General features: G+C 42.6%; 1 protein-coding gene across 1 annotated transcript in view; it reads left to right on the top strand.

The window, feature by feature from the left end:
• CUBN (cubilin) overlaps positions 1-5726 on the top strand; it is a gene marked incomplete at both ends in the record, with an annotated part of 142012 nt that extends 136286 nt beyond the window's left edge. The window contains 7 exons of the mRNA XM_084260408.1: positions 542-704; positions 1141-1349; positions 1986-2133; positions 2251-2432; positions 3506-3671; positions 4983-5218; positions 5619-5726. Coding sequence (XP_084116534.1) covers positions 542-704; positions 1141-1349; positions 1986-2133; positions 2251-2432; positions 3506-3671; positions 4983-5218; positions 5619-5726 — 1212 coding nt within the window. The remainder of the gene's footprint in view (positions 1-541; positions 705-1140; positions 1350-1985; positions 2134-2250; positions 2433-3505; positions 3672-4982; positions 5219-5618) is intronic.
• Positions 5727-13588: the final 7862 nt, after the last annotated feature.

Raw genomic sequence — 13588 nt, 5'->3', positions numbered from 1 at the left:
AAATTGCTTTAAAAACCCCTTAATTTCTAAAATCTTGAATAAGTAAGTCTTGATGCTAAATGTTTGCCCATGAAAGGTATTCTTTTGCAGATGAACATACGAAACATAGGATAGCAGATTGCTGCTAAACAAGATCCTCTGAGGAGTATTATAGATCCTGTTGAGCATTAGAGGCTCTCAATGAAACTACGAATTAATTCTACATTTTGGTGCATAAAATCAACTTTCTCATGGAAAAGTACTTTGAGATTGCATATAAAAATCAAAACAGAATGCTAAGTTAAAATGGGATAATTTTTTATAGATTTGCTGAGAGAGAACCAGAATGTTCAGTAATGAGATTTACACTGTCCAACAGAATTAGGTAATATGGCAGTGAATAATTATAGTCATCAAGGACATCCTGCTAAGGCCCAAGAGCACCAACTGTGCTTTCAAGTAAGAGAAATTGTAATGTCAGGAGGGGTCAGGGAACTTTATTTCGATTTATTTGTTTGTTGTGCCTAAAGTATTAGTGGCTTATATGCTTTTCTTCTTTCAGCTTTATGACGGAGATAATGAAAATGCCAATTTAGTTGGCACGTTCTGTGGGTCTATGGTGCCAGCTCCTTTTCTGTCTACTCGTAATTCATTGACTGTGAAATTTATCACAGACAATTCTGTGGAAAGGGAAGGTTTCAATGCAACCTACACCACAGTGGATCGTAAGTATGGGCATATACATATGCATATAGATTGCTGTGATCCCTTTTTTGAAATACATATTGAAATAATAAATTGTCAACATTTATTCTAGATACAGAGCCCAGGAAGGTGTGAAGACATTTCTTAGTGTAGCTCTACGGAGCATGTATAAGCAAGATAAAAGCAACACATAAGGCTTGGCTGGCTGTGGGGTGGCTGTCAGAGTGCAAAGAGCATTAACAAATACCCTGGTATTACAGGGAACAAGCATTTATTTCAGTTTTACAACATACATTGTCCCAGAATTAGCACGTGCTTTACTTTTTTTCCTTCTAGAGGGTCACAGTTAAATATGAAGATATATTTCCCAGGGCAGTTTTGTTCCATGGATAATTTTTCCCCATTTGGAAAATCCACGTTTTCAGTCTGTGATGCATTTGTTCCTATTTTACACAGGGCTGTGTGGAGGAATATATAATGCAACTTCTACATCCCTGACTGCAACGTCCCCTAACTTCCCGAATGAGTATCCACCATTTACCCTCTGCACTTGGGTCATTGATGCCCCTCCGCAGCAGCAAGTCAGGGTGGTGGTAGAGGCCTTTCACCTCCATTCCGGACAGGACTGCTCTCAAAACTACCTAGAGCTCAAGGACTCACCAACAGTAAGAAATTTACAGTTGCCAGCATTTCACACCTAGCTCCCTTCACCCTTTGCAAAGGGAGGAGAAGCCCTCCTCTTGGTAATAGATTAACTGATGATTCTGTGTGAGGGGCACACCCAAAGCATTACCCACTCTGCTCCACTTAAGGGGTGTGAACTGGTAGGCAGCCTTCATGGAAGCACACTGTACACACATTGAATTAGACCTGGTGCTACACAGGTTTTCACAGATGCACCAAATAACAGAGCTGCCAAACTCAACACCCAGAAAATACTGCCCAAGAGCAAGTTTTCATAAATTAACTGTACTTCCTCCCACCCAAGAACCACAATAAATATTCATGCCGATAAGACTGTAGAAAGCACCAGAAAAAACAAAACAAAACTCTGTATCCCTTGTATTATATTACTCTAAACCTTCTTTCATTGTTTCTTATGAAAATGCCTGTTACATTTGATTTGTTTCTCGTAATAATTGAACATAAAATGTTGGGACATTACTAAGTGATTTCCACGAGACCATTAAAATGGAATGGCATAACTAGTTTAGAAAGTGCTGAGAAATCGATTCACCTCAAGTTCAATAAGTAGAAAACCAAATGATATCATTAAGTAACTTGTGATGTCTTGATTGCAGCACAGCCAAGGATCGGTCCATAGATTCTGTGGCGCCGAAACTTTTCCCGTCCCTGAATTTTATTCTTACGATCGTACTGCCATCGTGACTTTCAAATCAGATGAATATATGATTAATAATGGAGTCAGATTTACCTATCAAGCTACAGGTAAGCTTGAAGAAATGTCTAAAAAAATCTACCTACCATTCTCTTTGTCAGTTCTGTACATTGAAAAGCAATCCAGAGATCTGAAATGCTCACATGTTTCTGGTTTTCCGTCTCAAGGTTGCAACAGGGAGTATAACCAGCCATTTGGTTACCTGAAGAGCCCTGGCTGGCCTGGCCGGCACCCCAATAATATGGACTGCTCTATCATTCTACAAGCTCCTGCAAACCACACAATTTCTCTTTTTTTCCATGCCTTCCATTTGGAGGACAGCATCCAGTGTTCCCGTGACTTCCTAGAGGTATCAAGCAAGTACATGCATTCTATGGGCCAGTGTCAAAATCTGCTGAATTCAAAGGATATTAATAAGCTCAGATCAAGTCTGAGCTGAACTGATACTACAGAGTAACTTATTGCTACAGCTTTATGGTGAAAGGTACTCAGATGTTATAGTACAGTCTGTAGAAAGTCCAAACCCAATGAATAGTTTCATTATCAGCTAAGTCATCTTTACAGAGCTCTTGCTGATGTTACCCAGTTAACAGAACAAGCCAGTGTAGTTTTTATCCATGAACAGGAAGGCATCAATCTGAGTGCTTTCGTTCCAGCAGTAGACTCCATCTGCTGATATTTTTCATAAAAATATTTTTTTCTAAAGAAACCATTTTTTTTTAAAGGAGGTCTAGTAACAAGTGCAGGGTATTTGCAAAGGTACTTTGTGTCAATAAGATGCATATTCTCCTACACAAACCTCAGACTGTCCTTTCATGCTTGTTAAAGGTTTCCCTATTCACTGCTCAGACGACAAAAATCAGATGTCTGTGGCAGAATAATTACTTAGTTCTCCTTTCATATCCTCTTTACTGTCTCAGTAAATGGCTCTGAGCACTAGCATTATATGGGCTGCAGCCTCACCCACCCCACCCCCCAAATTAAATCTGAGCTATGTAATATGATCTGTGTCTTAATGTGACCCGGGAAAAGAGTGGTCTGCAGGGTAAAAATTAATCTTTTCATCTGGAATATTAACATTTCTTCTGAAAAGTAAAACATGGGCTTGAATTGCAAAGTCTTAGCTCTTAGTCAAGTAATCTTTTCAGTCAGGAGAAGTACCATACCATAAAGTTTAGCTACAGTAGTTTTTGATGATGTTCTGTGTAATTACTTCCAAACTTGGACAGCCTGGTTAATGGGCTCTTTTTTTCCCTTCTATGCACGAATATATAGCAGGAATAACAACAGTATTGACATGACAATGATAGTGTACATGCAAGACACTGCATAGTTTGTGCTGTGCTGTATCACTGCATGTTTGTACTGCTGTATAGCTGGCACAAGGATTTAACACGGCAATGTTTTTTGTGTCCCCTGAAGGTCAGAAATGGGAGTGATGGGCAATCCCCACTACTTGGCAGGTTCTGTGGAAACACTGTGCCCAGTCCCATCTTCCCCCAAAATCATGTTGTCTTCCTTCGTTTCAAGAGTGATTTTTCAGGGGCTCATGATGGATATGAAATTACCTGGACTTCATCATCAAGCGGTAAGGCTGTGATTACAAAGTAATTCCCTCAGCAGCTGTACACAGAGGGAAAATGCAGAGATGTGGAATTCAGCCTGTTCAGTTTGGGCCCAGCCCTTGGGACCTTCCCAAGTGCCCACAGTCCACTGGTGCTAGTCAGTCACTGGAGAGAGTTGTTCCTGAAGACCAGTGGGGCAAGATCCATTTTATTCCTAAATTTACTTACAAAAATATGGGCTGTGAGTTGACTTTTAGCACTCAGCAATGTGACCTTGGGGGTAAAATCGTTCCATGAAAACAAGAGCTCACAGGCAGAGTGCTAGGAATTGTTGGGCAAGGGAAAGAGAACAGAAAGATGATCGCTGTATAAATCCATACTTCTCACACAAATTGAATGATGTGTTCAGTTCTGGTCTCCTCTTTTTAGAAAGAATCCAGCATAAGTGGGAAAATTTCAGGCTTAACATAATAGACACCTTCTGTATGAGGTATGCTGAGACTTTTTAATCTGGTCAAGAAACTGCTAGGGTCTATAAAACTGAGGGATATTGGATGGTAAATAGTGATCAACTGCACATGGATTTTTCCCATAGAAGAGCTAGAGGCCTTCAGGTAAAGCCAGGAGGTGGACAGTTCAAAACAAACCAGTTCTTTACGGAGTATGTAGTTAAGCTGTGCAGCTTCTTCCCATAGGATGCCACAAACTTAATTGGATTCAAGGGTTACATGAAAAAGTTCATGGAAGACATCTGATAAAGACTATAAATACAAAGATGTCACCTCTGGGAGCTGTGAACTGAAAATTCTTGGAGACTTTAGAGTAATCTAGAACATATTCTGCACATGCTTACTCCTACTCTGTAAACTTGCATTTCTGCCAGGGCATCTGCTTCTGCCCACTGAAGGAGATTGAATTTTGGGTATAAATGGCCTTGAGTTTACTTAATGTGCCTATTTTCTCTGAGCTGTCCTCTGCTTTTTTCTATCGGATGAAGATTCACTGTTTTCCATTCCAAAGAACCACCAAAGAGAGTTTGTCTCTAGTTGAGTAGTTGGGAACTGAACTGACCAAGATACAGACTAAAGACTTCGGATCCTGTTTCAAAGACTTTGGGGACTTTTGATTTTTAATGTCCAGTGATGATCTAATGCTCACTTCATATTCTCGGTTTTGTCTCCTCCTGGACTAATGCTCTTATCCACATTCATTTTTCTGGCTCCCAGCATGTCTCAGGTTTTCAGTGCTACTACTAATACTGTACTAATGTACTACACCATGTAGTATCTTGTGAAACTAAGCCTTTTAAGCTAAAGAACAGTGTCTGCTTTCAGGATGTGGAGGAACATTATACGGCAGCACTGGCTCATTTGCTAGTCCCAGCTACCCTGCGACTTACCACAACAACACTGACTGTGAATGGGTCATTACTGTGCCCAAGGGACGAATTGTCACCGTGAACTTTGATTTCATCAGCATCGATGACCCAGGGGATTGCAGCAGCAACTACCTGATCCTTCACAACGGGCCAGACGCCACTTATCCCCCAGCCGGGCCGTACTGTGGGATGGTATGTATTCCCTACCGCCCGCCACCCTGTAAGTGGCTTAAATGTATCAGTATTGTTTCGTATTTCGGGTTGTTCCCCTATTCTGGCATGAATTCCCTACCGAGGAGCCGAAAAGAAGGCACAAGGCTTTTGTGGCACCTTAGAGGCCTTCCAATGCAGACCTTACAGTGACATCTAGTGGGAGGCACCATCAAGCTATTCTGCTCTGTATCTAGCTGCATTTGTGATTTAAACACTTCTCATACCCTGGGGCAGAGATGCAAAAGCAATATCCAGCACAGACCCGAGGTCCCTTCTACAGGATGGGCCGATTTGTGCCTCAGTTTTAACTCCCTGGCTGGCTTTTCCAAAGGAACTTGGTGTTTTATAAGCTTTTCTTTTTTCTGGTCTTTATTTTTAGGACACAAACATCGCTCCATTTACTGCTACGTCTCATCAAGTCTATATACAGTTTCATGCGGAATATGTGACTTTACCATCGGGATTCCAGTTAAGCTGGACGAGCTAGAACACTGTTCAGAAGAAAGACACTGCTGTTCCTTGCTGTACTGACAAGACTTTAGATTATAAAATAAGTTTGAAATCTGGTTATGGTAACTGCAACTGAAGTAAGGCCTTTTAAAAGTTACTGCAAGCGTAGGTGTTACAAATTTAGAGTTCTGTCAAAAACTGTGATCTCCCATTGTACTGAAAATAAACTATAACCTGCCCAACTGTGACAATGAGGGGTTGCTGGGTTTTGAAACATATTTTATATTCTTCCACATAATTGCAAACGCTCTGAGTAAATATGCCACAAAAGAAAAATTTTACACTTATCATAGAATGGTTTGGGCTGGAAGGGAACTTAAAAATCATCCAGATCCAATCCCCCTGCTATGGGCATGGACACCTCTCACTAGACCTGGCTACTCAAGGCCCCATGCCCTGAACACTTCCAGGGAGGGGGCATCCACCACATCCCTGGGCAACTTGTTCCAATACCTCACCTGCCTCATAGTGAAGAATTTCTTCCTAATATTCAATCTAAACCTACCCCCTTCCAATTTAAAACCATTTCCCCTTGTCCTATTACTACATGTCCTTCTAAAAAGTCCCTCCCCAGCTCACTTGTAGGTCCCCTTCAGGTACTGGAAGGTTCCTATAAGATCTCTCCAGAGCCTTCTCTTCTCCAGGCTGAACAACCTTAGCTCTCTCAGCTTGTCTTCATAGGAGAGTTACTCCAGCCCTATAATCATCTTTGTGGCTCTCCCCTGGACCCCTTCCAACAGTTTCATGTCCTTCTAATGTTGGGGACTCCAGAATTGGACACAGTATTCCAGGTGAGTTCTCACAAGAGCAGAATAGAGTAGGAGAATCACCTCCTTGGACCTGCTGGCCACCCTCCTTTTGGTGCAGCCCAGGATACAGTTGGCCTTCTGGGCTGCGAATGCGCATTGTTGGTCATGTCAAGCTTCTTGTCCACCAGCACCCCCGAGTCCTTCTCTGCAGGGCTGCTCTCTATCACATCAACTCCCAGCCTGTACTGATGATGAGGATTGCCCTGTCCAAGGTGCAGGACCTTGCACTTGGCCTTGTTGAACCTCACGAGGTTCACATGGGGCCATTTCTCCAGCTTTTACAGGTAATGCTATGGAAGTAAACCAGGCAGTATAAAACACAAAGACACGACATCCAGCACGCAGCTGGTAGAGAAGAGCTATGTGGTTTTGTCCCAAGCATCTTTGAAATAAAATGACACACTGCTAAAAAACATCCCCTGTCCCACTACCATTTACAGACCAAACTGCTGAAAAACTTTCATAATACTGTGCCAAGTACTCAAGCATTCCCTGAAGTTTAGCACAACAAGGACACGCTGTGGCACTAATCTTGACCACATGGAAAAGCCGTGTCAGGATTGCGTTCAATACACACAAATAGTTGCGATTATATTTCATAGAATCATAGAATTGTAGGGTTGGAAGGGACCTCGAGAGATCATCGGGTCCAACCCCCCTGCCAAAGCAGCTCCCTAGGACATATCACTCAGATAGGTGTCCAGGCGGGTCTTGAATATCTCCAGAGATGGAGACTCCACCACCTCCCTGGGCAGCCTGTCCCAGGACTCTGTCACCCTCACTGTGAAAATGTTTTTCTGCATGTTGGTGCGGAACTTCCTATTTTCCAACTTGCAGCCATTGCCCCTTGTCCTATCCCCTCAGACCACTGAAAAGGGGCTGGCTTATTCCCTCTACATCCCATGCTTCAGATAACTATAAACTTTAATTAGATCCCCCCTTAGTCTTCTCTTCTCAAGGCTGAACAGTCCCAACTTAGCCTTTCCTCATAGGGGAGATGCTCCAGGTCCTTAATCATCTTCGTAGCCCTTCTTTGGACTCTCTCCAGGAGATCCCTGTCTTTTTTATACCAGGGAGCCCAGAACTGGACACAATACTCCAGGTGGGGCCTGACCAGGGCAGAGTAGAGGGGGAGGATCACCTCCTTTGACCTGCTGGCTACACTCCTCCGGATGCACCCCAGGATCCCATTGGCTCTCTTAGCCACCAGGGCACACTGCTGGCTCATGGCCAACCTGTCATCCACCAGGACACCCAGGTCCTTCTCCACAGAGCTCTTCTCCAGCAGATCATCCCCCAGCCTGTACTGATACAGTGGGTTATTCCTCCCCAGGTGCAAGACTTTACACTTGCTCTTGTTGAATTTCATTAGGTTTCTCCTTGCCCAGCTCTCCAGCCTGTCCAGGTCTCGCTGGATGGCAGCGCAGTGTTCCTGTGTGTCAGCCACTCCTCTCGGCTTTGTATCATCAGTGTACTTGCTGGGGGTGGACGCTATTCCCTCATCAAGATCGTCAATGAAGATATTAAACAGGACTGGACCCAACACTGAGCCCTGGGGAACACCGCTAGTCACAGGCCTCCAGTCAGATTCTGCTCCACAAATCACAACCCTCTGAGCCCGGCCCGACAACCAGTTCTCAATCCACCTCACTGTCCACTCATCTATCCCATGCTCTCTCATCTTTGCTATCAGGATGTCATGGGAGACAGTATCAAAGGCCTTGCTGAAGTCAAGGTAGGTGACATCCACTGCTCTCCCTCCATCCATCCAGCCTGTCATGAGATTGTAGAAGGCTATGAGATTGGTCGAGCACGATTTCCCCTTGGTGAATCCATGCTGACTACTCCTCATGACCTTCTTCTCTTCCAGTTGCTTGGAGATGGCATCCAGAACAAGCTGTTCCATCACCTTTCCAGGGACAGAAGTGAGGCTGACTGGCCTATAGTTCCTCCTTCTTGCCCTTTTTAAAGACTGGAGTGACATTGGCTATCCTCCAGTCTTCAGGCACTTCTCCTGTTCTCCAAGACCTGTTGAAGATGATGGAGAGCAGCTCAGCAATCACCTCCACCAGCTTCCTCAGCACACGTGGGTGTATCCCATCTGGGCCCATGGATTTGTGTGCATTAATCCCTTTGAGGCGCTCCTGGACCTCCCCTACCTCAACCAGAGGAAAATTCTTCATTTCCCAAACACTCCTACTTTCATCCAGTGTCTGAGTTATAACTTCAAGCTTTAAAATCTATTTTACAACTGAATTTATGAAAAAACTTGAAAGATTTTTAGTAACCGATTCACCTTCCTAGTCACCTTGCAGGCAACTTCCAGCCATTGTGAAATGGATATACCTTTAGAACTGGGCAGACACTAAAACACCAGTTGACCCGTGACTAGAATGAGTTTGTTCCTTCCCAAGGCAAACACACATCATGCATAAAAATGGTTGCTGGGGTATTCAGAGGATGCTGATTCCCACCATAAAACACTTTTTTTGGTCACAACTCATAACGAATGACTGATTAATTTCCTGAATGTCACTGGTGATGGACAGAGGAATTCACACCACAGCCTCATCAGAACTCTCACTTTGTAACTATTATGAAGAGTAAGTCACAGTAATTCCTTAATGTGATAGCTGCAAAAATTACTTATGAAATGGTATTAAAATGTTAATGGCAGTTCTAACAAACTCTAGGAACTCTTTAAGATTTGACAGTGAATGCCAAGAAAGTCATTACTGCACAAACACAGAAAAAGTTACAGCATTGGTTTAAAAAAAAATGTAGAAAACTCAAAACAGGCAGAAAGGACAAAAAGGTGGATGGCAAGCTGGAAAACAGAACTCAGAATGATCTGGTAATAAGTTAGAAAGAGAGGACCTGTACATTCCCACTCACCAACAGAATGATACATAAGCCTGCATTTTAGAATTCTCCAAGCACCAAGAAAAACCTAGCTCATGCACAGGTGATACTCCTGCTAATGTGCTGGAGTATTAACATGGGAAAAACAGAGACAACTGTATTTGGATCAAAGTAGGAGACCTCTACGTCCTACTGAGCTACCGGCAGAACAGGAAGTTCTAATAGAACCACAGAATGAATTAGGCTGGAAGGGATCTTTAAAGGTCTAGTCCATCTCCCCCTCTTCCTGCCCTCCCCCCCACAGTACACAGGGACATTTTACTAGGTCAGGTTGCTCAGAGCCACATCAAGCCTGACCTTGAATATCTCCAGAGATGGGGCCTCCACTAAGGGAGGCCGTCAAGACCATATTGTCAAATGTTTTCAGATTCCTGTCCCAGAAATCTTTTGTTCAAAGTCCATACCACACTGATTTCATATTATCAATCAAGGGAGGATATAATCTTGGTCCATAAGATTTACTAAAAAGCCCATAAAAGGATTAACAAACTCAAATAAATACAGCAGTGTGTAAGGAAGATGTTGCACTTGTGCATCAAGCATGGTTTCAACTGCTCACCTGCAGAGTCCTGAAACAAGACTATTTCTTCCTCATGGGTGGCTGCATCATGGGGCTTTGTGAGCATCTGTTGGGGTTTTGATCTTCCTATGGATAACCGTGGATTTGGTGCAGAGCAGAGAATCTTCTCAAGACCTGGATGCTGCCTCTTTCTGCCAGTGGGATGGTCACAGAAACATCAGACTTTTGGCATGAATTGGCTTGGTAAGAACGTTGTCATTGTCTGCACTGCATCCAGAAGCCACAGGTGAAAGAGAATGGTATGTCTCCCTGGGAGAGCACTGAGGTACATTAACTCTTCATGTTCAAAGCAGATCATTCCCAGACAGAATGAGTTCTCAGGTCAAACCTTGGCCTTGTCAGGAGTATGACAGAGCATAAACTGAAAAACAATAGAGACAAGTACAGAATTTTAATGAATGAAGTTAATTAGTGGCTTTTTGAGACTGGTATCAATCACACATCATCCAGCTTATGGACACAAAGTGATTTCCCTGAGGACACCTCCATGCTCACCATGCAGAGGCTGAACTGCTGTTGACTTGGTGAATAGTATGGAGAGGCGATCAGGTGACCTGTGATGTGCAGGAGGCCCTTCTGGCAACACGAACTTTGACCTTACGCTCTAGAGGGAAACTGTGGGTAAACTGATGAGTTTGCTGAAATCTGTACATCAAAATGAATGATTTAACCAAGAGAAAAAGCAGGTTTTTACTTTAAAGCAGATTAAATGTTTTGGGACATTTTTTGATACAATAAATACTTGTTCTTGGCATGACTTTCCATCACAACGTCACGCAAATTTTATGAAATCATTGAAAAGACTGAAGAACACTATGAATGGGAGGAAGAGAAACTTGTAAGGTTTTGTGGGGCTTTTTTTAATCTAACAACTAATGCTTGGTGCATCTTTAAGTATTACAAATACCCCAAATCTCTGAAGAGTTTTATTTACAAATGAGTAAAATGCATGAGGTTCCTTAGGAAAGAAATGAAAGTCCAGCAGAGACTTTGCGCTCGTGAAGACTGTTGAATGAAGCTGCTGGTACAAGGTTCAATTGATTAGTCCAACTAACTCTTGCCAAAAATACTCAAAGTCTAAAATTAGAGTAAATTATCAAACCCATTCTTAAAAAAAAACCCAGGAACAAAGTAACCCACTGCTGTCCTCTAACATTTTATATGAGGAAGCACAACAGAAATACCACTGCAGAAGTATGAAAGCAGAGATCCTTAGAGGAGAGAGCTGCTGCTAACCCATGTTTCTGTCTTGGAAGGTAAGGAGTCATTTAAAACACTTGCTTTAAAATGAATGCACAGCAAAAGCAAACAGGAACAATTGAAGAGATAATTTAGAAAGAATAATCCCATGAAACTTCTGTGTGGTTTTTGCAGTGTATGATATAAAAGACAAGAACCATGTTTAATAAGATTTACGGCTTCACCTCACAATGCTGCCACGAATACCTTAGCTTTTATGTCTGTGCATTTTGCTGTCTATTTTATAGATAAGGTCATAGCTGTGAATGCTGTATGCCTGTACCATAACACCTGCATGACTGCAAACAACCTCCCCCTGTCAGTGACAAGGCACAGATCACAAATGTGCATGTCTCCACCTCCCAGAGCCTGTATGTTTTTAACCTACATGTGAATCCTCTTCTGCACGTTACTATACATATTTACTGCTACACAGAGATGTATCTTATGAGACAGTTATATGTGAGTGGTAAGCACTCTGAAGAGTAGGATTTGAAGAATAAGCACCAGCAGGTCCACAACAGTATTTTTAGACTGACCTTCCCATGAGGCGGGGCTGTTCTTTATAAACAATACATGAGAAGGGATAGCACAATGAGGTCGTTGGGGGTATAGGTACTTGAAGTACAGGACAGAGGAGATACACAGAGAAAATGCTAGAAATCATGGTGCTGGTCAGTTTAAAACATTAACTAATTTTAGTTAAATTTACAGAGCAATTTTGACAGAAAAACAGTTTCCACTTGGTGAAAAGAGAAGGCGTCTGTTTCCAACAGTAACTCAAGATAAGTGTCCCAGGCACCAGAATTAACATATTTAGTGTAATTATTTTTTGTCAGCTGCCAAACTGAAACCACAGAATTTTTCTGCAGTCCTGGTTAAAAGGAAATGCAACAAAAGCTCATAGCATCAGCTGCTGTTTGTAATAACAACAGCAGCAGCAATGCAGGATTATTAACAAATGTTTAAAAAGTTTTTTGATGATAATATGAATACAGGCCAAATTCTAGAAGTTTGCTTTTACAAGGCCAAGGTCAGCAAAATAAATAATGTGTGTAAATGAATAAATACTTACTTCAGTGCATTTTTAGTAGCAGTTCCTGGCAGGACACAACTGTGTTTGCCAGGTGCATGTTGCCGTTGTTCTGTTGATACACTAACCCTGCATTATAAACAATACAACCCTGCATTAATGTTGACTGCTATGAAAAAAAAAAAAAAGACAAGCTGAAAAAAAAGACTGTTATGACAAAAAAAAAAAAAAGTTCTTAGTTATAAGAACTACGTAGGACAAACAGAGCGAGGGCAGCGTCAGAGCCACTCGTCCCCTTGCTGCTCCCCAGCAAGAGGATCCTGGGGAGCCATGTCCACTGCTCACTGCTTGGCCAGAGCAGGCTGGGGGGCACTGGTGCAGGGAGCAACCACCCCTCTTCTAACCACCACAGGGCAGCTGCTGCTCTATCACACAGTCCTGGCCATCCTTCTACCCACAGTCACTGACTTCAGCCTGCTGCCCTAAGGACAGAAGCCATATGCCAGCCTCTCCAATGAATTCAGGCATTCGCTCTAGGAACATTTATGCCAAGTGACAAATTTAGAACAAATCTGACAGATATCAAAGATATTTTAAAGTTGTTTCATAAGCAAAAATTCAGTAGCTGTCATGGATAGAGAGATAAGAGGGATGCAGCTCACTTTCGAGAAAGGGAACAATATGTTTATTGATATAAAACTAAGGGTGTAACAGTGTTTGACAATAAATGTGACAGTGATTAAGGTTCGATGGTAAGGTAATCTTGATTATTTAGTGCACAGAGAACAGGGTCAGATGAAGCTGTCAGGGAGACCCTCATATTGAGTAATGAGGTTCAGAAAGGACCCCCTTGCTTTCTAAACTTCTCATAGAGAAGCCTAGGTATGGCTGGATCCAGTCTTAGTCCCAAACTAGGGCAACTGTATATGTCTAAAGAACTATATGCACAATCAATCCTTTATACTTCTCAGCTAAGATCACAAAGTTTAGTGAACTTATTCCCAATTCACTTACTGAGGATCTGTTGTGGATCTGTTGCGGCAAGGATTCTCTCAACCTCGAAGAATAACCTTGAGAGGCATCCCTTTCAAGGGGAGATCCTGATGTGCAGCCCACTGTCATTTCAGGAGAGCTCAAAGCGCTCTTCAGCTGCTCAGTATTTATGGAGTAAGATGATTGTCTCAGTCACCTTTACATACCACCCACAGGTGGGAGTGGACACTGCTCTGTCCAGGTGGGCACATCAGCATAGACAG

The sequence above is a fragment of the Gallinula chloropus genome, assembly GCF_964237585.1.
Source record: "Gallinula chloropus genome assembly, chromosome: 2".
NCBI lineage: Eukaryota > Metazoa > Chordata > Aves > Gruiformes > Rallidae > Gallinula > Gallinula chloropus.
Note: the sequence above shows the minus strand (reverse complement) of the source record. Positions and strands in the feature narration are given on the sequence as shown.